Genomic DNA, 23,526 nt, shown 5'->3' on the forward strand with positions numbered 1-23,526 from the left:
ATTTGCGGAAAATCATGCCAGTCTAGACGCAGCCAGTGAGAAAAGCAGAGCAGATATGCAAGAACATTTCACAGAGGGTCTGAATATTGAACTGAAGTGTTTACATAAAAATATCCCTCCTTTAAGAGATAGGGTTCACAAATCAGTTACAATTAAATTTCAGCTTGCTTGAGCATTGGGACAAAAGTGGACCTGTCAGACATTGACAGCAGAGGAATGCTCTGCCTATTGAAGTTCCCTCCAAGTGAATTAGCTTCTGCAACCAGGAGAATTCCAATCTGCTTTGCTGAATATATAATATAGAGTATATAAAGTATACTTTGAGGAAAAGCATGACAATTTCTGCTATTGAAGAGCATGATGATATATCAATTTCCATTTCTAGTCCAGATAATCCATTTGTTTCCAGGGTGGGCCAAATCAGTGGATTTCATTACTCAAAGAAAGGTCTTTTTTCACATTGGCATGGATACATTTTGCTATTTTTCATGCTAAGGTCCACAGAACTGTTACACTGAAATTTTATTAGTCTTCAAATATGAACATCTGAGATAAGACGGATTATATATAACGCTCCTCCATCTTCCCGATGGCATTCAGCTGCCAAAAAACAGAAGAAATGACATTGGCTAAGACTGGAAGACCAACACAGATTTCAGTGAATATTCAGTGAACTGAATTTTCTACTAGTAGATCTCAGGACAGGAGACACAAATATTTTCCCAGGAGATTGTCAGTGCTCCCAAGGACCAGACTTTGATGCTTAAGAAAAGAAGAAAATGTCCTGAATTTACTTAGGAAATAAATGTATGATAGTTATGCAGACTAGCTGTCTGAAATAAATTGAATTGGGAAGATCCCCTTTAAAAAAGTAAAAATCTGATTCTCTGCATTCAGCATGTTTGAGAAGGCAGAATATACAGCTGAAGTTGAATCTTTACCAATGGATGAGATGGAGCGTGATACGCAGATTTATAATATAGAAATCATATGAATCCTGAAAATTTGAAGCATGCTTCGAACATGAATTCCAAGAATTGCATTTTTGTTTCTGTAACACCATTTGTTATTTACTTGTTCTTATAACATAATCCCTGGTGCCTGGTTCCCTGATTATGTGCCCACACTGCAGGGAACATAAGACTGGCCATACTGGGTCAGACCAAAGGTCCATTTAGCCCAGTATCCTGTTTTCTGAAAGTGGCCAATGCCAAGTGTTGCAGAGGGAAAGAACTGAACAAGTAATCACCAAGGGTGTGTCTAAACTACGCCCCTCTGCCGACGGAGGGATGTAGATTAGACACATCACTATTGCAAATGAAGCAGGGATTTAAATATAGGCAGTCCCCGGGTTACGTCAGTCCGACTTAAGTCGGACCCCTAGTTACGAAAGGGGGGGGGAAGGCGCAGCTAGTGCGGGGTGCCTCCCCCACTGTCGCCGCCTCTGGCGGCACGGGGGGCGCTTCCCCCCAGCAGACCAGGGAGACGCGGAGCGGCTTTTCTCGCCACGGAGGACGCAGGCGGCGGGACCGTGGTGTGTCTCGGCGGTCTCACCGCCCGCGTCCTCCGCGGCAAGAAAAGCCGCTCCGCGTCTCCCTGGTCTGCTGGGGAGGGCACAGCTAGTGCGCCCGCCCCCCCAGCAGACCAGGCTTTTCTCGCCGACGCCTTGGGTAGAGCAGCTGGGGGGCTGCCAGGTTGGTCCCACAGCGCCGAGGTGCGGCGCTACTGGACCAACCCAGCAGCACCCCAGCTGCTCTGCCCCAGGCGTCCCCAAGTCAGCCGCTGCTGAAACTGACCAGCGGCTGACTACAGGAAGCCCGAGGCAGAGCTGCTCTGCCCCGGGCTTCCTGGAATCAGCCACTGATCAGTTTCAGCAGCGGCTGACTTGGGGACGCCTGGAGTAGAGCAGCTGGGGTGCTGCCGGGTTGGTCCTGCCGCGCCAAGGGTCGGCGCTACCAGACCAACCCAGCAGCACTCCAGCTGCTCTGTCCCAGGTGTGTCCGATTCAGCCGCTGCTGGTCAGTTTCAACAGCGGCTGAATCTGGACACCAGTTCTGACTTACATACAAATTCAACTTAAGAACAAACCTACGGTCCCTATCTTGTACGTAACCCGGGGACTGCCTGTATCCCGCATTTTATTTGAATAGAAATGGCCACCACGTTTTGCTGCTGCAGCACTTTGCTGGCAAAAAGCAGCAGTCTAGATGGGGACCAGTCGACAAGGAAAGCCTTTTCCGACCAATCTCTTATGCCTTGTGCAACAAGGTTTACAGGATCAGTTGGAAAAGGCTTTCCTTGTCGACCAATCCTTGTCTAGACTGCCGCTTTTTGCCGGCAAAGTGCCACATTGGCAAAAAGCATTGGCCATTTCTATTCAAATGAAGCGCGGGATATTTAAATCTCTGCTTCATTTGCAATAGCGATGTACCTAATCTACATCCTTCTGTCTGCAGAGGGGTGCAGTTTAGACACACCCCAAGTGATTCATCCCCTGTGCCCATTCCCAGCCTCTGACAAACAGAGACCAGGGACACCATTCCTAGCTATCCTGGCTAATAACCATTGATGGACCTAACCTCCATGAACTTACTAACTCTTGTTTAACCCTGTTAAAGTCCTGGTCTTCACAACATCCTCTGGCAAGGAGTTCCACTGATTGATTGTGCATTGTGTGAAGAAATATTTCTTTTTGTTGGTTTTAAACTTGCTACTTATTAATTTCATTTGGTGATCCCTTATAACTTGTGTTATGGGAACAAGTAAATCATTTTTCCTTATTTGCTTTCTCCATGCCAGTCATAATTTTATAGACTCTATCATATCCCCCCCTTAGTCGTCTTTTTTCTAAGCTAAAAATTCCCAGTCTTATTAACCTCGCCTCATATGGCAGCTATTCAAACCCCTAATTATTTTTGATGCCCTTTTCTGAACTTTTTCCAATGCCAAGATATCTTTTTTGAGATGAGGCGACCACATCTGCATGCAGTACTCAAGATGGCTTTGTATAGTGGCAATAAACATTTTGTCTTATTCTCAGTCCCTTTTTTAATTATTCCTAATATTGTTTGCTTTTTTGACTGCCGCTGCAGTGGATATTGTCAGAAAACTATTCACAATGATGCCAAGAGCTCCCTTGTGAGTGGCACCAACTGATTTAGTGCCCATCATTTTGTACAGGCAGTCCCCGAGTTACGCGGATCCGACTTATGTCGGATCTGCAGTTACGAACGGGGATTTTCTCGCCCCGGAGGACTGGAGCGGCGGTACACTTGGTCCCGCCGCCCGCCTCCTCCGGGGCGAGAAAAGCTGCTCCCCGTCTCCCTGGTCTGCTGGGGGAGCCAGCAGACCAGGGAGATGCGGAGCAAAGCGGCGGAGGACCCGGGGCCGGACCTGCGGCGCTAATCTGGAAGTGCCGTGGGTCCGGCCCGGGTCCTCCGCCGCTTTGCTCAGCGTCTCCCTGGTCTGCAGACCAGGGAGACGCTGAGCAAAGCGGCGGAGGACCCGGGGCCGGACCTGCGGCGCTTCCAGCTGATCACTAGCTGCCCCCCCACCCCAGCAGACCAGGGAGATGTGGAGCAAAGCCCGGGGCCTGTGGTAGAGCAGGTGGGGCACTGCCGGTTGGTCCCACAGCACCGCTCCTTGGTGCTACTGGACCAACCCGGCAGCACCCCAGCTGCTCTGCCCCAGGAGTCCTGAATCAGGACTCCTGGGGCAGAGCAGCTGGGGTGCTGCCGGGTTGGTCCAGTAGCGCCGAGGAGCGGCCGCGCTACTGGACCAACCCAGCAGCACCCGAGCAGCTCTGCCCCAGGTGTCCCCAAGTCAGCCGCTGCTGAAACTGACCAGCGGCTGACTACAGGAAGCCCGAGGCAGAGTTGCTCTGCCCCGGGCTTCCTGGAATCAGCTGCTGATCAGTTTCAGCAGCAGCTGACTTGGGGATGCCTGGGGTTCTTAAGTTGAATCTGTATGTAAGTCGGAACTGGTGTCCAGATTCAGCTGCTGTTGAAACTGATCAGTTTCAGCAGTGGCTGAATCTGGATGCCAGTTCCGACTTACATACAGATTCAACTTAAGAACAAATCTACAGTCCCTATCTTGTACGTAACCCGGGGACTGCCTGTATATATAGTTGGGATTATGTTTTCCAATGTGCATTACTTTGCATTTATCAGTATTAAAATTAATCTGCCATTTTGTGGCCCAGTCATCTAATTTTGTGAGATTCTTTCGAAGCTCCTCACAGTCTGCTTTGTTCTTAGCTATCTCGAGCAGTTTAGTTTAGGAACAGGTTTTAATCCTCTGTGATAGCCAGTGGGCCCTTACACTATGGTCTCTGGCTAATCTTTCTAGAGGCCTACTGCTCAGTTGGCCTAAGACCTATAAGGAATAGCCGGCCTAGCTAAAGCCTTGATTTCAGTGGGAAAACAGGATGAGCATAAAAAGCAACCCTCCCTGTTTACCCTAAAGTAGAGAGCCAAAGAAGAAGAATATTAGGTAGGGAGGCATATCTAAACTCTCATATCATGTGTATCAAACACCCATGCAAGGCCAAAGCCCTGGAAGGGGCCTCAGAGTTTGGGCCATTCTCTGGAGAGAGAGACAACTGCCCTCTCAAGGCCAACCATGAATTGCTGCCAAGGAACTCAAAATAGCACCCCTCCCCTCTTCACGAGCCCAACTTGCAGATCTATCAAAGGTATACTTTAAAGAATTGCTTGCTGCATATCTCGTTTTGTTTTGTTTTGTTTTTTTGCTCCATCCCCCTCGACAAGCACCTATGGACTACACCTATCACCTATCGGGAAGGCACCGTAACTACTCCTATGCATCCTGATTGGAATGTAGCTATCTTGCACTTCTTGGGAGGAGGGGTGGGGAGAAATCCTTGTGTTTAGCAATTGTGTTAACCTGAGCCGTGGGCAGAGTTATGATGTCATCTTTTAGATTTTTTTCTCTTATTGGCTTATGATACCTTCTGCTAGAACCTATCCAGGGCTCGGGCACGCCTCCCCGTTGTTCCACTCCGCCCATCAGCTCCCTTTCTAGTGTCTTGTAATCATTTACTTGGCAGTGTTCACTGAGCCCAAGTGGCAAGGTGGCAATCCGCCAGCGCTGTGTGTAATAAACCTTCCTGCTTGAATCTACATGGTGTCTACGGTTTTGGTTTCTAACATTAGTATCATCTGCAATTTTTGCCACCTCACTGTTTATCCCTTTCTCCAGCTCACTTATGAATATGTTGGATAGGACTGGTCTCAGTACAGACCGTTGCAGGACATCACTAGTCATCTCTCTCCAGTCTGAAAACTTTATTCCTAACCAGTTATTAATAGATGGGAGCAGGGAAACAGGCATCAAGGATTATCCCTAGCATGAGGGCAAGAGGCCACCTAGCAGTCTAGGCTGTGAGGGAACTTCCGTGCCCAAAGACACTAGAGACACTACATAGTGGGAAGCAGGAAACACAGGGGCTATGTCTACACTGGCATGATTTTCCGAAAATGCTTAAAACGGAACAGTTTTCTGTTATAAGTATTTCCGGAAAAAGAGCGTCTACATTGGCAGGATGCTTTTCCGGAAAAGCCCTTTTTCCAGAAAAGCATCTGTGGCCAATGTAGACGCGCTTTTCCGGAAAAAAGCCCCGATAGCCATTTTTGCGATCGGGGCTTTTTTCCGGAAAAGACCACTGGGCTGTCTACACTGGCCCTTTTCCGGAACAGTTTTCCGGAAAAAGGACTTTTGCCCGAGCAGGAGCAGCATAGTTTTTCCGGAAAAGCAGCTGATTTCTTACAGTAGATCGTCAGTGCTTTTCTGGAAATTCAAGGGGCCAGTATAGACAGCTCACAGCTTATTCCGGAAAAGCGGCTGATTTTCTGGAATAAGTGGCCCAGTGTAGACACAGCCAGACTGTTCCTTTTGTTACTGGATTTTCTTGGCCATAATTTTCCCCAGAACTTTGCAAGGGCACCCGACACTGCAAATGCTACACAGACAGAGGCAGAGATGGCAGACCATCTCCCTAAAACCAAAAGCAGCCATAGGCTGGGGATTAGATAGACATGTTATTGAATTTTTAATATAAAAATGTGAAATAAAGTTTAGGCTTTCCCTTAGACAAGCTCTGAAGCAAGGAGGGCTCAATGAGTCACCAACTGCTGCAGGGGGAGAGAAAGTCAGAGGAAACATTAGAGGATAGGGCATAACCCTGCAGCCAGTGACAGCCTCCAGCTTGCAAACAAATGGACATACCACTGTGATGGCTCCGTGGACCACTGCATGAAAAAGAATGCTCTTTCTTTGTCTGAAGTGTGCTTAGTCATCGGACGAGAACAGTTACACACTCCTGCATACATGGATGTCAATCCAAAAATACCTCTCACCTCTAGAATGTTTCCCTCTGTCTTCCACAACTTAATGCAGACCCATAAAGGAATACAGAGCATGGATGAGAGGGCCATCATCCAGCCTATGCCATAGCCCCAGTCTGGGTATGTATACACATTGTTGTATTTCAAAGGCTTATATTTCACCAGGAAAAAGATGAAGATTCCCTGAAATAAGGTAAGAAATACATGAATTATATTTGACGCCACACTGTCTGTTAAACGGGGAAAACATTAAATCACTGCACAGGCAGGCCACTCTCACACAGGAATCTGAAATAATGTAAAACTTTGAAGTCAGAGAGAGAGACATCAATATCCTTTTTTTTGTCCATCTCAAAGAATTAACATCACAGTTCATTCCACAGAAACAAGCCATCTATCAAATGTAAATCCTTTCATTTGACAATAAAACTTGAACTCTGATGGCAAAGCATAACTGCGCAGCTTTATGTACAGAATTACAGAAACACAGGGTTGGAAGAGACCTCAAGAGGTTCAACCCCTTACCCAAAGCAGGACCAACCCCAACTAAATCATCCCAGCCAGGGCTTTGTCAAGCTGGGACTTAAAAACCTCTAGGGATGGAGATTCCACCAGCTGCCTAGGGAACCCATTCCAGTGCTTCACCACTCTCCCAGTAAAATAGCTTTTCATAATATCCAGCCTAAATCTCCCCCAACTTGTGGCCATTGCTCCTTGTTCTGCCATCTGGCACTATTGAGAACAGATTCTCTCCTCCTCTTTGGAACCTCCCTTCACATAGTTGAAGGCTGCTATCAAATCTCCCCTCACTCTTCTTTTCTGTAGACTAAGGCTATGTCTACACTACAGAGTTTTTGTGGAAAAATAGCCATTTTTCTGCAAACATTTGTGGAGCGTACACACCTCAAATGCATTTTTGCACAAGTAAATTGAAAGATCAGAGGGGTTTTTGCAGTTAGTAATTCTCAAGAATGCCTTTTTGTGCAAGAGCTCTTGCACAAAAAGGAGCATGTGAACAGGGAAGAGTGTTGTTTTGAGCAAGAAGAGGGAAGAGGAAAAAGCACAGGTGCCCTGGTGGCCATTCCGTCCATAGCAATCACTGTTTACATGTGAGAGAACACCCAGGCAGTCTGGACGCTCTCTTTCGTAAAAGCGTATCACTTTTTCAATGTGCTTTTGCAGTGTGGATACTCTCTTGTGCAAGAAGTTTTTGCGGAAGATCTCCGCTGACAAAAGCTTCTTGCGCAAAAAGTCTGAGATCTAGACATGGCCTAAATAAGCCCAAATCCCTCAGCCTCTCCTCATAAGTTATGTTCTCCAGACCTCCCCCCTATCATTTTTGTTGCCCTCCATTGGACTTTCTCCAATGCATCCACATCCCACCTGTTATGGGGCGCCCAGAATTGGACGCAATACTGCAGATGTGGCCTCACTACTGTCTAATAAAGGGGAATAATCACTTCTCTAAATCTGATGGAAATGCTTCTCCTAATGCACCCTAATATGTTGTTAGCCTTCTTGGCTACAAGAGCACACTGTTGACATTATTAACTATTATCCAGCTTCTCAGCCACTGTAATCTGCCAAACTGCTGCTTAGCCTGTCAATCCCCAGCCTCTAACAATGCTTGGGATTCTTCTGTCCCAAGCGCAGGACTTGTATTTGTCCTTGTTGAACCTCATCACATTTATTTTGGTTCAATTCTCCAGTTTGTCTAAGTCACTCTGGATACCTTCCAATGTATCTACCTTTCCCCCAAGTCATCTGTAAACTTGCTGAGGGTGCAATCCATCCCCTTGTCCAGACCATTAATAAAGATATTGAACAAAACCAACCCTAGAACTGACCCTTAGGGCACTCCGCTTGATACCAACCACCAACCAAACATTGAGCCATTGATCAGTACACATTGAGCCAGACAATCTAGCCAGCTTTCTATCCCCTTTACAATCCATTTATCCAAACCATGCTTCCTTAACTTGCTGGAAAAAATACTGTGGAAGACAGTATCAAAAGCTTTGCAAAAATCAAAGTATATCATGTCCAGCACCTTCTCCAATTTTGGGTATGGCAAACCAGGTGTGATAGGAGAAATGAGCAAAATAGTTACAAATCTGTCACTATTAGAAATAAGGGCAACATTATTGGTTTTGAGATAGTCTCTACATTTGCACCTACAATATTGCATGTGGAATCTTTTGAATGTGCAAAAGCTTATATTTGTGTGCACAAATCTCAGATGTGTAACTAAGGAATTTGCATTATGGAATGGTATAGAATAAATACATCCAGCAAAAGAAGCACCTGTAGTGTTTTTCAGATGTAGTTCTCAAAGCACTTTACAAAGGCTTTGTCTACTTTTCATCGCTAAAACTTTTGTTGCTCAAGGGTGAGAAAAAAACAGTCTCTTCCTGAACAATTAAAATTTTTACCAACAAAAAGCAAAGGTGTGGACAGTGCTTTGGTAGTGGGAGCCAAGTGGGAAAACACAATTGCTGGAGTTAACAGAAGTTCTTGTCATGGAGTCTGGTAAGAAAAGCATCAAAGAGTATGAATCTTTCAAGTAAACAGCTAAAGTTTTGTATGCTCTCCTCTCAAGTTTTCTAGCAGGAATTAGAACAGGTTGACATGTGCTAGGCAGAGCTAAGGTACAGGAATGGAGCAGAGCCAAGTAATATTTCACCTGTGATGGAATCACAGGTCTCCAGTACTGCTTTTTCCTGTTACGGAAAGCACTAGAAAAGGCCTGCACAACTCGGAAAGCAGCGAGGGCCATATTACTCCAAAGAAAACAGCTGTGGGCTGCAAGTAAGGATGCTCTCCCAAAAAATACCAAACACGTGGGCTAAAAATTTTTGTCAAGCTGCCACATCACGCCAGCATCCTGGCGTCTGCTGGCATCCTGCTCTCTGGCTTGCACCCTTCCTCCCTGCACCGGAGCTGCAGGCAGGCAGCCCAGCAGTGAGAATCGCCACACTTCCCCCTCCCCGGTGGCGCTCCGCTCCTCCTCCCGGCCGGCGGATCAGATGGGGCTGTGCTGTCCGTAGTCGGCACGGGCCGCACAGTGAGCCCCTGCGGGCCACACCTTGGGCCGTATGTTATGCAGGCGTACACGAGAGCTATAAGCATAGGGCAAATTAAGTTAACATTAATTCTTACCAAATCTACTGTAAGCTTCTTCAAATAAAATACATGCCACATACCACAATGATTATTTCTTATTTCTGTAAGGGTGCATCTACAAAGCAGCATCTACATAGCAATTTCATTATTTCAAAATAATGTTGAAATAACAGACAGATTATTCCGACTTCTGTAAACCTCATTCCATGAAGAATAAAGCCTTTTCCAAAATTGCTATTTCGAAATAGCTGTAGTGTGGATGTTCCACTGCTGCTATTTCAAAATAGCTCCTCCCCAGGGCCATTCAAACTAATTACTCCCCAGTGCCTCCTGGGGCTCTAAATAGAGGTAGCACACCCACATTAGGGAAGCCTGCCTTGGACTAATTGTAAGGCTTCCCTGTGTAGATGTGCTATTTCGAAAAAAGCTATTTCGGAGTGTTTCTTCCACAATAGCTTATTTCAAAATAAGCGTGCAGAGTAGACATACCCTAATTTATTAGCCTCAAACATCTGGAAAAAAATCTGCAGAAAACCTATGTATTCCAGACCAAATAATTCAGATCAATACTTACAGCACAAATACCAGGAGTTAGGACCATCCAACACCATTTAATTAATGGCTGTGGTCTGTATCCGATCATATCTTCGATGTTATCATAAAAACGATTGCTGCCTGCCAAGGAAAAAAGACAAACCAAAAGTGACTATAGAATGTATTGGTGAGTGATTGTAAAGACTAGGATTATTTAGCTTGGAAATGAGAAGAATTAGAAGGAATGTGTCTATGATGAGGCCTTTCCCAGGTAGACATGCAATACATTCAGTGTGCTTCCTGAAAAATGAGACACCAAAGATGGAAAGGAAGTGAAGTGCCAGAGATATGCATCTGCACACTGGAAAGCAGGAACCAATCAGCTGCCAGATGTTAATGGACTCTGCTCAATATCAATATGAGTAGGGCTCCATTAAGGCATAGGTGCTGCAGCCTCATGCCTAGCACCCCTGGTCCTGGGGTTGTGTGTTTTCATAATTTCTACTTTAATTGTCCAAAAGTAAGCTTCTAGCTTTTATTGCCATAAAGAAAAGCTTAAAAAGGTGGCTTACGACTATCCAAAGCAACCACATCTACCTGAGTCTGGAGACAGCAGGAAACAAGAGCTGGGCCCCTCCTTCTGCCTCTCTGCCAGGAAGTAAGGTGGACCCCTGTGACCACTCATGGAACCCAGAGGGAAAGAAAGCCCTGCTCTTTGGCAGGGAAAGGTTCCCTTCTGCCCCTGGAGACAGACCCACGATACAAGGGCCTATGTACTACTATAACACTTTGAATCTCATCCCAAAATCAAGGCAATGAATAAGTTAATGATTTCCATAAACATACAATAATGTAGCAGTCTTTAGTAACTCACCATAAACCCAGCCTATGCAGATGCATTCAAATATCGCCACAAAAAGAAGGCACATTCCACTGGCCGCATAGGAATCAAACAGCTGGAAAACGTACATTCCACCCTTAAAACAAAGACAGAAAAAGGAAAACAAAATAGACTGCAGAGGTTTGGTGGGCTATTTCACAGCACAAATATGATCTGAATTGTGCAGTCCTTCTTATTCAGTAAGGAAGTATGATCATTTGTCAGTGATTTGTTATTGGGAAAACTCTTTCCTCCTTTCCCATGGCCTGTTAAATATGGCACATTTGCATTAAGATAATAAATGTCGGGGGGGGGGGAGGAGGGAATGGAGACAAGAAGTACATCTATGAGAATTATATGTGGAGTTGTAGCTGAACTTAGGAGAAAGGAGCACAACATTTGATTCGTTTCTGAATGGTTCTTCCAATTCCATCCTATTTTCAACTTTGTCATTACAGTACCAAGATTTAAATGTCTGAAAATGCTTATGATCTCCTAAGACCTGAACATAAATATGCAGATATCTTCAAATGTCTGTTACAATAGTATGTAAAAAGCATCAGCTAAATGCTGAGGAAACTCGCAGAACAAAAATTAACTATTAGAATTACTCCGATGGAACAAGGTTTCATAAAATCAGGTGCACCCACTTTCACAACGTTTGCTTTTAGCTCAAGGTCTTTTGTGTGCTTTGCTCATTGTATCATGAGGTCTTTATCATGTAACAAAGAAAAATTAATTATCGTTGACTTCCCGATAGGCTTTTGTTTAATTTCTTGCCTTGTCAAATAAAAAGCTGTTTTTCTAATGGTTTTTAAATAGGGCTCCCTAAATAAACTGGCCATTCCAAAAATAGAGTGTGATTCTGGACAAATAAAGTCCTAGTTCAGCAAAAATTTCATTTGGCATCTACAAAGCACAAACCAATAGAAGTCAGTTTTTTCCAGGGTTTTTGTGGTAGGCACACACTGCTTAATTTGCGCCAGGACTTGCCAGGGTTGAACTCCAGCACCTCCAGGCCTGGCAGTACATAGCCCCTGCAACTCTGGGTTTGCCACATCAGTTATGAAAGTTAAAAAAAAAAAAGTTTGAGCCCTGGCACCTAATTGCTTGAAACCTGGCACCTCTTTCATTACAAATTAAACATTGCATGCAAGCCATGCATAATATGCCTTTAAGTGCTCCTCCCTGATTAGCTGAAGGATGGAGTACAACTGTGTCAACCTAACATGGCATAACGAAGAAAAAATGACTAGCCCCCCTGTAATTTTTCCATCTCTGAAATGGTCATATTGTGCTCTGTGATCCCTGACAACTGAGCTATTCTTCCTCACCCTCTCAGAACAAAGTCTTGTTTGTTTTTTGTAAGCTTCTCTCTCTAGTACTACTGGGAGACTATTTTTGAGAAATATATTTTTGCTGGAAAATACATTTTTGAGGCTCTGAAATGATTTGTGAATTTGGGCTGAATTCAGCGAAGTGGAAACATTTAATTTTGGCCAGGCTAAAATGTTTTGGGTTTATTTTTTTGTTTTAAAATACCATTCCATTTTGAAATTTTCCAATTAAATATACACACCCAGGGAAGACACTCAAAATAACTAAACTGATGCAAAAAACTTGAATAAGAAAATTGCATTGAATAAAGCTTCCATCCATTCAAAATGAATTTTGGGAAAGAGATTAATTTCCACACAAAAATTAAAATTTTCCACTAAAATTAAAAATCAATTTCTGTTTGAAACAATTTATTTTCCAGTTTGGCTCCTATTCATTCAGCACTACTTGGTACCTTACAAGGTTTTGCTAGCTACTGAAGTTGTTCAGAGACTGTAGTGCCTGTCTAATTCTCTAGCCAACTTCACAAGAAGATAAACTATGAATTCTAATTAAGAAGCATTAAAAAAGACTGGTCATGTCCATGCAGAATACTTCATTTATCAACTTATTTATTTATTATACAGTAAAAGGTAATGAAGACTTACAGCAATGCAAGATCCCAGTATGAGTGAATCCTGGGATTTCTCCATCTCTGTTTTAGTTTTGACTAGAATTTCAGTGCCTCAAAAACAAAACATGTGCATCTTATTCTCCTTTTTGTGGTAGGGCTTAGAATACATGGAAAGCAACTAAACAAACTAGTTCAAATGAAAACCCTAATGTTTAGAGGACAGAAAATTCTAGTGCAAGCCCAAGAATTACTTTATCTAGGAAATAAATTGCACCTAAGGATTCCAGATGAAGACTGTAAAACTTATTAACTCTCTTGGCTTTTGCAATTGTCAAGTTGCCTGGCGTGTCTCAAAAGCCCATCTGTTAAGAAGCAGGCCAAACCTAAATAGGTTGTGAGTTCTTACAATTAGATTTCATCAACCAAATAATGTGTGAATTCCTAAAGCATTGTAAGAGCCTTAACAAGGAGACACAGAGGCTGTGTCTAGACTGGCAAGTTTTTCCGCAAAAGCAGCCGCTTTTCCGGAAAAACTTGCCAGCTGTCTACACTGGTCGCTTGAATTTCCGCAAGAACACTGATGATCTCATGTAAGAAATCAGGGCTTCTTGCGGAAATACTATGCTGCTCCCGTTTGGGCAAAAGTCCTTTTGCACAAAAGGGCCAGTGTAGACAGCTCAGATTTGTTTTGCGCAAAAAAGCCCCAATCGCGAAAATGGCAAATTACGGAAAACTTTTCTGTTAAAAGCATTTGCTGAAAATCATGCCAGCCTAGATGTAGTCAGGCTGTCTCTACACTGCAGGGAAAAGTCGGAAAAAATACACAAATTGCGAATTGCAATTTGTGTATCTTTTTCCGCTTTTCTTCTGAAATAGGCTTTTCCAAAATTTGACATATCTACACGGGGCCAAATGTCGGAAAAAACCATCTTTTAGAACATCACTTCTTCCTTGTAGAATGAAGTTTACAGGGATGTTGAAAAAAATGCATCTGCTTTTTCGTTTTTTTTTTTTCCCGAAAAGCAGACACGTTCCTTGGACATGGTAGAGCTTTTCCGGGATATGGTATCTCATAAAAGCTTTGCAGTGTAGACAGAGTCATAGATAAGAGTACTCCACTCTATCTTGTCACTTAGTCAAGCTTGCCTCTGTGATAGATGGTCCCTCTACACGAAATATCACAATAACATTCAGATTATTTCCAGTCCCAAAGTTCTGGTTATTTATTCAGATCAATTGCATCCTAGATATTACACCAAAGACAATCCTATAATAAATTAACTAAAGACTTATTAACTAAGAAAAGAAAATAAGAGTTAACCGCAAGTTTAAAAGCAGGTAAACATACATACAGGCTACATCTACACTGCGAGTTTTCTCAGCAAAAATATGCTAATGAGGGACTCATTTGCATGAATCACAATCTCATTTGCATATTTTCTGCCGATCCGCTTTTGCGCTGGGGTTTTTGCGCAAAAACAAGCAGTGTGGACTTCTTCTTTTTGCACAAAAAAACCCCTTTTTCCGCAAGATTGGTACACCTCCTTTTTTGGGGCATAAGGATCTTGTGGGAAAAGGGTTTTTTTGTGCAAAAAGAAAACATCCACACTACTTGTTTTTGCACAAAAACCCCAGCGCAAAAACGGATTGGAAGAAAATATGCAAATGAGATCATGACTCATGCAAATGAGTCCCTCATTAGCATATTTTTTGCTGAGAAAACTCGTAGGCTACATGGGGAGAGGAATAACTCTTGCACAGGAAGCCCTCTCTTCTGATGCTTTACTGTAAATTTACTTGCACAAGAACATGTGTGCAGTGTAGACGCTCCACAAGTTTTTGCACAAGAACAGCCATTCTTGTGCAAAAAGCCTGAAGTATAGATATAGACGTAGTGTAGACATAGCCATACAAATTATTTACAATCTCAGCATACATCTACACAGCAGTATTGTTTTGGAATAACTGACGTTATTCTGAAATAACAAAGAGAGTGTCTACACTACAAGCCTTTATTTCAAAATAATATTGAGCTGAAGGACTTCTTACTCTGTCTGATGGTAACCCTCATTTCATGAGGAGTAAGGGAAGTCAAAACAAGAGTGTTCTTCCTTCGCCTTCCTGCTATCTAGACAGCACTAAAGCCGAGTTAAGCTATTTCGACTTACCATACGCAATTAACATAGCTGCGTAGCTTAATTTGACTTTACCCCTGCTGTGTAGACATATCCTTAGATTTCCAAAGGTGATAGAAGGTGCTGTAATATGCAAGCTCCGTATGTCCTTTAAAACTAACTCTGGCTAAGCAGCTGGGCATAGAATCATAGAACCATAGAACTGGAAGAGACCTCAGAAGGTCATCAAGTCCAGACCCCTGGTCTAGGCAGGACCAATTCCAACTAAATCAACCCGGCCAGGGCTTTGTCAAGCCGAGACTTAAACACCTCTAGGGATGGAGACTCCACTACTTCGCTAGGTAACCCATTCCAGTGCTTCACCACCCATTCCAGTGCTTCACCCTCCTAGTGAAATAGTTTTTCCTAATATCCAACCTGGACCTCTCCCATCACAGCTTGAAACCATTGCTCCTTGTTCTGCGATCTGTCACTACTGAGAACAGCCTCTCTCAATCCTCTTTGGAACCTCCCTTCAGGAAGTTGAAGGCTGCTATCAAATCCCCCCTCACTCTTCGCTTCTGCAGACTAAACAGACCCAAGTCCCTCAGCCTCTCCTCATAAGTCATATGCTCCAGCCCCCTAATCATTTTGGTTGCCCTCCGCTGGACCCTCTCCAATGCGTCCACATCCTTTTTGTAGTGGGGAGCCCAGAACTGGACACAATACTCCAGATGTGGCCTCACCAAAGCCGAATAAAGGGGAATAATGACATCTGTGGATCTGCTGGCAATGCTCCTAATATGCCATTAGCCTTCTTGGCTACACGGGCACACTGTTGACTCATATCCAGCTTCTCATCCACTGTAACCCCTAAGTCCTCTTCTGCAGAACTACTACTTAACCGGTTGTAACTATGCTTGGGATTCTTCCGTCCCAAGTGCAGGACTCTGCACTTGTCCTTGTTGAACCTCATCAGATTTCTTGTGGCCCAATCCTCCAATTTGTTTAAGTCACTCTGGACCCTATCTCTGCCCTTAAGCATATCTACCTCTCCCCCCAGCTTAGTGTCATCTGCAAACTTGCTGAGGGTGCAATCCATCCCCTCATCCAGGTCATTAATATATTGAACAAAACCGGTCCTAGAACCGAACCTTGGGGCACTCCGCTAGAAACCGACCGCCATCCTGACATTGAGCCGTTGATCACAACCCTTCTAGCCATCTTTCTATTCATTTTACCGTCCATTTATCCAATCCACATTCCCTTAACTTGCTGGCAAGAATATTGTGGGAGACCATATCAAAAGCTTTGCTAAAGTCAAGGTATATAACATCCACTGACTTTCCCATGGCATCTCTTGCTTACACTTAGAAATTTTGCTCTCTCAAAATCCAAGCAGCATGTTGGGGATTTTTATTCTCTTCCACTAGAGCTCCAGCTGATAGAGCATCCACACGCATGTCTTCTCTTCATAGGTACTCTGGAAGAGTATTAAATAAACTCTTTGTTCTTTGAGGTTTCAAAATGACTCATTTGACTTCAGCATTTTACATGAGTTAATGTATCTTTCCTGTTTGGTGAGTTACACCATTACGGGAGAAAATCAACCAGGAGTCTGGTGGCATTTTAAAGACTAACAAATTTTTTAGCATATAGAATCATAGAATCATAGAATCATAGAATAATAGGACTGGAAGGGACCTCGAGAGGTCATCGAGTCCAGCCCCCCACCCTCAAGGCAGGACCAAGCTCCACCTACACCATCCCTGACAGATGTCTATCTAACCTGTTCTTAAATATCTCCAGAGAGGGAGATTCCACCACCTCCCTTGGCAATTTATTCCAATATTTGACCACCCTGACAGTTAGGAATTTTTTCCTAATGTCCAATCTAAACCTCCCCTGCTGCACTTTAAGCCCATTACTCCTTGTCCTGTCCTCAGAAACCAAGAGGAACAAATTTTCGCCTTCCTCCTTGTGACACCCTTTTAGATATTTGAAAACCGCTATCATGTCCCCCCTTAATCTTCTTTTTTCCAAACTAAACAAGCCCAGTTCATGAAGCCTGGCTTCATAGGTCATGTTCTCTAGACCTTTAATCATTCTTGTCGCTCTTCTCTGTACCCTTTCCAATTTCTCCACATCTTTCTTGAAATGTGGCGCCCAGAACTGGACACAGTACTCCAGCTGAGGCCTAACTAGTGCAGAGTAGAGCGGCAGAATGACTTCACGAGTTTTGCTTACAACACACCTGTTGATACAACCTAGAATCATATTTGCTTTTTTTGCAACAGCATCACACTGTTGACTCATATTCAACTTGTGGTCCACTATGACCCCTAGATCCCTTTCCGCCATGCTCCTTCCTAGACAGTCGCTTCCCATCTTGTATGTATGGAACTGATTGTTCCTTCCTAAGTGGAGCACTTTGCATTTCTCTTTATTAAACCTCATCCTGTTTACCTCTGACCATTTCTCTAACTTGCTAAGGTCATTTTGAATTATGTCCCTATCCTCCAAAGAAGTCGCAACCCCACCCAGTTTGGTATCATCTGCAAACTTAATAAGAGTACTCTCTATCCCAATATCTACATCATTGATGAAGATATTGAATAGTACGGGTCCCAAAACAGACCCTTGAGGAACTCCACTTGTTATCCCTTTCCAGCAGGATTTAGAACCGTTAACAACAACTCTCTGACTACGGTTATCCAGCCAATTATGCACCCACCTTATCGTGGCCCTATCTAAGTTATATTTGCCTAGTTTATCAATAAGAATATCATGCGAATACCCTAATACTCTAATAAATGTATTAATCATTGAAGTGTCACTGGACTCCTTGTTTTTGCTGAAACAGATTACCACAGCTACCTCTCTGAAACTATTACAGCAGTTGACAAAGCAAACACTGAGGCCAGATCTACAAATTTCCATTGCCATAAGATTGTGAAAAATCCACACCTCTGAGTGAGGCAGTTACAGCAACTTAGCTCCCAGTATAGACAGTACAGGAGGCCCCCGACTTGCGATGCAATTCATGGGAAGAGTCGCAAGTCAGGGGGGTCGTAACTTGAGCCCTCATTTACAATTGGCGCTGTGCACCGTCGTAAATGCGGGCCGAGGATGTAAGTCGGTGGTTTTCTGCCCCGTCAGCACTTACAAAAATGGTTGTAAGTGCCGGGGGTTGGAACTTGGGCAGTCTCATGTCAGGGGCCTCCTGTACTATGTTACCAGGAGGGCTTCTCCTGTCAACCCAGGGTATGTCTACACTACCCTCCTAGTTCGAACTAGGAGGGTAATGTAGGCATACCGCACTTGCAAATGAAGCCCGGGATTTGAATTTCCCGGGCTTCATTTGCATAAGCGGGGAGCCGCCATTTTTAAAACCCCGCTGGTTCAAACCCCGTGCAGAGCGGCTACACGGGGCACGAACTAGGTAGTTCGAACTAGGCTTCCTAGTTCGAACTACCGTTACTCCTCATTTCACGAGTTCGAACTAGGAGGGTAGTGTAGACATACCCACAGCTACTACCTCTCACAGAGGTGGATTTATTATGCCAATGGCAGAAGCTACAAAGGCCCAGATTTTGAAAGAATATTCTTTTAGGCTTCTAACATAGAGTTGGATCTTCAGGAGGCTTGAATTCAAGACCCAGTCCTTTTGAGTTAGAAGAAACTGCAACACATCCAAGTTGTCAGACAAAGTGGGTTTCCTGTCCTATCAAGAACACCATTACAATCAAGTTCTCAGAATCCTCTGAAATGTCCAGCTTTCTGGACAGTTTCTAGATTTGAGCAGGAAATCCATAAGTTCTGTTCATCAGTCAGCCTCTAAAAGGCAAAACCTCTCAGGTTTCTTGCCAAGAATCTCAAGTGCTGTAGGTTCAGAGTTTGAAAGGATCCTGGCATAGACATTTTTCAAGAACTAGGAGATTCAGTGACACTAAACTGACATCAGTAGGCATTACAGAGATGATGGGTGCCTGGCCCACTGCATTACTCTTGCTTGAGAACACAGCATCTCAAATGCCTTATACTGTGAGCTCCTGGCAACAGAGACTCTCCCTGATGTGGGCTTGGAAAGCACCCCATATGCAGTAGGTACCACTGTAGACCTTCCATATAAACAATAAATGATCAACAAAACTTCCTGTTCCAGCAGTAAGGTAATTTTTGCTTGCTTAATTCAGGAGTTTTAACTTGAAACTTTCTTGTTACATAGAGGTGGCAGTATGTTATGGAAGTCAAATCACAGCTTTTCATGAAGCTGGCAGCCAAATCCAAAGGGACTCTTAAAGAACAGAGAGAGAATGACATTTTTAACAGCTTACAGCTCTGGTAAGTTGAAGTCATGAGCTTCCTCAGGCAACCATTTGACTAGATATGGATGGGTTCTATCTGAGGTTCCTCAGGAGTGCTCCGATTCTGGAAAACACACTAATAAATCAAGATAATAGGTGAAGTACAGAAGTGCATCACCACTGTGGAATAGTTTGCACCAGAAAAAATATGAATTGTGAAATCTATGGGCAAGTAGAATGCCCAAAGATGGCCCAGATCCTGAGAGAGCACTAAGGATTTCACTTGAAAATGAGATGAATCCAAGGGAGTCAAGCAACTGAAAGGTCTGTTTAGTATATACAGACAATATCTTATACAAGTGGACTATTAGCAAGTCACCCATTACTTTCCTGTCCCAATCTGGCATTGGTAATACCATCAGATTTGTAAGAAAGCAAGGAATAAGACAAAAAATGAAAGGACATTGCCTGGAATAGGTAACTTCCACAATATTGAGAAATGTGTCAGAAGCAAATTGGCACATGGTGACAGGCTTTCCTATAGATCAATAACATCTCTTTATCAGCAAGGTCTGGAAACGATATGGGCACGAGCATTCATTCTTGAAGCCCCTCTGCTCAGGCAATAATGCAAGCTTTAAAAGAGAAAGAGAATAGGTTCTGTGCTTTGAACCGTCAGGAAGCCCTGAGTTCATGGAACTGGTACCAAAGATGGGGAAGCATAGCCATCTGAGCACTTTTGTTTGCTTGTTTTTAAATGATTACCTTGGTGTCTGCGTCTGTAGGAGCCACACCTAACCTCAGAGATTGGAAAGTTGGCAGAACCATTTGGGGGCAGGGCCACAAGATACTGATCATAAAAGGACCACTAAGGCCCTTCTTGGAATAACTGGGCAAAATTTTGTTCGGCTACTGTGGGAATCTGAAAAAGGAGGTGGTGGAGGGGAGCCCACTCTGTGGTTTTCCTTTGCTTCTGACTTGCCACCTTCTTGGAAACATTCGTGGATGCCATATTTCACTCCAGCCAGAGCAGAAAAAAATCAGTCAAAGGCCTCTAGCTTGTGTTTCCAAAATGCTAGGTACTGCTGCTGAACTTACACTCTGTAGCTGCCTAAGGCTTCCTGCCACATTGCTGCAGCTAGACAAAATGCTCCATGGTCCTTAGCAGCCATGCCTCGTTAGCCTGGAGCACTGAGTAGTCAGGGACAGCTGGGCCAGGAGAGTCTGCAAGGAAAGCTTCTGCTGCTGATTTTCTACCCCACCCAGTTTAAGGCATATCTGGCACATAGCTATAGAGTGGAAAAAGTGCATTAGTTCACAGTGAGACCAGAAGCCACCTAGAGCTTAGCTGGGATTTCCTGAAGAGTGCTGTTCCCAGATATCCTTTCCCTACTACCAAAGTGTATGTCTACACTACCCTCCTAATTCGAACTAGGAGGGTAATGTAGGCATACCGCACTTGCAAATGAAGCCCGGGATTTGAATTTCCCGGGCTTCATTTGCTTAAGCTGGGCGCCGCCATTTTTAAATCCCGGCTAGTTCGAACCCCGTGCCGCGCGGCTACACGCGGCACGGAGTAGCTAGTTTGGATTAGGCTTCCTAATCCGAACTAGCTGTACTTCTCATGAGTATGGAATGAGGAGTACAGCTAGTTTGGATTAGGAAGCCTAATCCGAACTAGCTACTCCGTGCCGCATGTAGCCGCGCAGCACGGGGTTCGAACTAGCCGGGATTTAAAAATGGCGGCGCCCGGCTTAAGCAAATGAAGCCCGGGAAATTCAAATCCCAGGCTTCATTTGCAAGTGCGGTATGCCTACATTACCCTCCTAGTTCGAATTAGGAGGGTAGTGTAGACATACCCAAAGAGAGGCAGAAAAGTAAAAAACACAATGGAAAAGGTAGATTATACAAATAAGTACGCAGATGCAGGAAATCCATGTGTAAGCGGGGGAATGGACCCGCTATTGTGGGGAACTTTCCTGGCTTCTATACCACCCCGGTGAATGGACCAGCAAAAGGATCTGAGTTCCCACTCCCACTTCCTTTACCCCACGGCCTCCCTGATCCTGAGGGCTCCCCCTCCACTCTCCTGAGTAGCAGAGTCCTCAAAACCCCAACAAGGCTGGGCCCAGGTTTCCTGGGGCTTAATCCCCGACCTTGTAGTCACTAGGGGCAGGAGTTAGGGTGTCCCCACTCCGAGGTGCTCTCTTCACACCGCAGGCCTTCTTGGCCCAGTGATCATTCCATAAAGTTCAAAGCAAATACAATTTATTAAAAATCAACTGATTAAAGAGAAAAGAATAAGAAAAAATAAGAAAGGTTAAATGAGAACACACAGTCCTGCTCTGTAGCACGGAGACATCAAAACAGCAGCCTGCAGAGTGTAAGGACAGTTCACAGTCTCTTCCTTATAGGCCCCTTAGAGGCCCTGGATGTGCTGCAGGGGGGCTGCAGGCTGGGCACGCTTGCTCTGGCAGTGACCACACAGCCTCAAGCTCTAAGGGTGTTTCTAAACTACATGGCTCCATCAATGAAGCCATGTAGATTAGGCTGATCGGCAGAGGGAAATGAAGCCGCGATTTAAATAATCACGGCTTCATTTAAATTTAAATGGTTGCCGCGCTTAGCAGACAAACAGCTGATCAGCCGTTTGTCGGCTCAGTGCGCTAGTCTGGACGCTCCCACGCCGACCAGAAAGCCCTTTATCGACCTCCCCGTTATACCTCCTAGGATGAGGTTTACCAGGGAGGTCGATAAAGAGCTTTCATGTCGACAGGGGAGTGTCTAGACTAGCGTGCTGAGCCAACAAACAGCTAATCAGCTGTTTGTCGGCTCAGCACAGCAGCCATTTAAATTTAAATGAAGCCGCAATTATTTAAATCACAGCTTCATTTCCCTTTGCCGAAAAAACAAATCTACATGGCTCTGTTGATGGAGCCATGTAGGTTAGACAAACCCTAAGTGGCCAGACCCCTCTCCCCGTCTGGCCTGCTGGGCCTCTTGGCTGGTGATATCTCCCTGCCCAGAGCCTCTCCCCGCACTTTGCTGGTCCCAGCTGCTCACCACACCCTGCTGCAGGCTGTGCTGCTTTGCCAGTCTCCAGCTCCTTGTGTTGCTTCTCTGTCCCTTTTGGCTCTCTGAGCACGGCCAGTCTGCTGCTCAACACAGGGTCTGCGCTCCTTGGGCTGTGTGTGCCTGGCTCTGTTGCTGCAGGACTGCCTCTCCACATAGCTTGCACTCCTTGGGCTGTGTGTGCCTGGCTCTGTTGCTGCAGGACTGCCTCTCCACACAGCTTGCTCCTCTTAGCTGTCTCTCAGCTCTCTCCTTGCTCAGAGAGACCCAGAAAAATCCCAGCGCACAGGGAGGACGGGGCCTGGCCTCTTACTTTCCTCACTGGCCTGTCCAACCTGTCAATCAGGCCGAGCTGGAGTGTTGGCTGCTTTCCATTGACCCTGGAGTCTGTCAGTCTCAGGGCCCTGATTTCTCATGGACCCTTCCCCTTTTGATATTGGGAGCTGGTGAACTAAAAACTCCCACAAGCTGCGTCTACACTGGCAAGTTTTTCCGCAAAAGCAATTGCTTTTGCGGAAAAACTTGCCAGCTGTCTACACTGGCCGCTTTGAATTTGTGCAAGAACACTGACGATCTAATGTAAGATTGTCAGTGTTCTTGCACAAATAATATGCTGCTCCCGTTTGGGAAAAAGCCCTCTTGCGCAAATGTTTTTGGGCAAGAGGGCCAGTATAGACAGCTAAAAACTATTTTGCACAAAAAAGCTCCGATGGCGAAAATGGCGATTAGGGCTTTCTTGCGCAAAAACGCGTCTAGATTGGCACGGACGCTTTTCCGCAAAAAGTGCTTTTGAGGAAAAGCGTCCGTGCCAATCTAGACGCTCTTTTCCGCAAATGCTTTTAATGGAAAAACTTTTCCGTTAAAAGCATTTGCGGAAAATCATGGCAGTGTAGATGTAGCCACAGAGTTTTACTAAGGGACTAACAGTCTCCTTACACATGGTTTTGGAAAATGGATAGCTTTCCTGCCTGTCTCCAGAAGCTGACATTTCATTTAAAGAAATATATTTAGCTTGATGCAATTCTGTCTTGTATGTGTGTAGCCAGCATGATAGAAAAAACAGCTTTAAGGGAAGTTGATGTCCTGATTCATTTTTGGCTTTGATGCCTAATATTGACTTCTTAAATGACTACAATATTAACAGATTTACTGTAGGGTTATGCACAAAAACATTCAG

General features: G+C 44.5%; 1 protein-coding gene across 2 annotated transcripts in view; it reads right to left on the reverse strand.

Moving 5' to 3' along the window:
- The window catches only part of LOC102448256 (sodium- and chloride-dependent GABA transporter 3), a 278,291-nt gene that overhangs the window by 5,967 nt on the left and 248,798 nt on the right, over window positions 1-23,526 (reverse strand). For both annotated transcript variants that reach the window (XM_075939327.1, XM_075939326.1), the window contains exons 12-14: window positions 10,900-11,002; window positions 10,066-10,166; window positions 6,381-6,551 (exon numbers count right to left, since the gene is read on the reverse strand). In XM_075939327.1, the coding sequence (XP_075795442.1) occupies window positions 6,381-6,551; window positions 10,066-10,166; window positions 10,900-11,002 (375 nt within the window). The remainder of the gene's footprint in view (window positions 1-6,380; window positions 6,552-10,065; window positions 10,167-10,899; window positions 11,003-23,526) is intronic.

This window comes from Pelodiscus sinensis, chromosome 11 (assembly GCF_049634645.1).
Source record: "Pelodiscus sinensis isolate JC-2024 chromosome 11, ASM4963464v1, whole genome shotgun sequence".
Classification (NCBI taxonomy): domain Eukaryota; kingdom Metazoa; phylum Chordata; order Testudines; family Trionychidae; genus Pelodiscus; species Pelodiscus sinensis.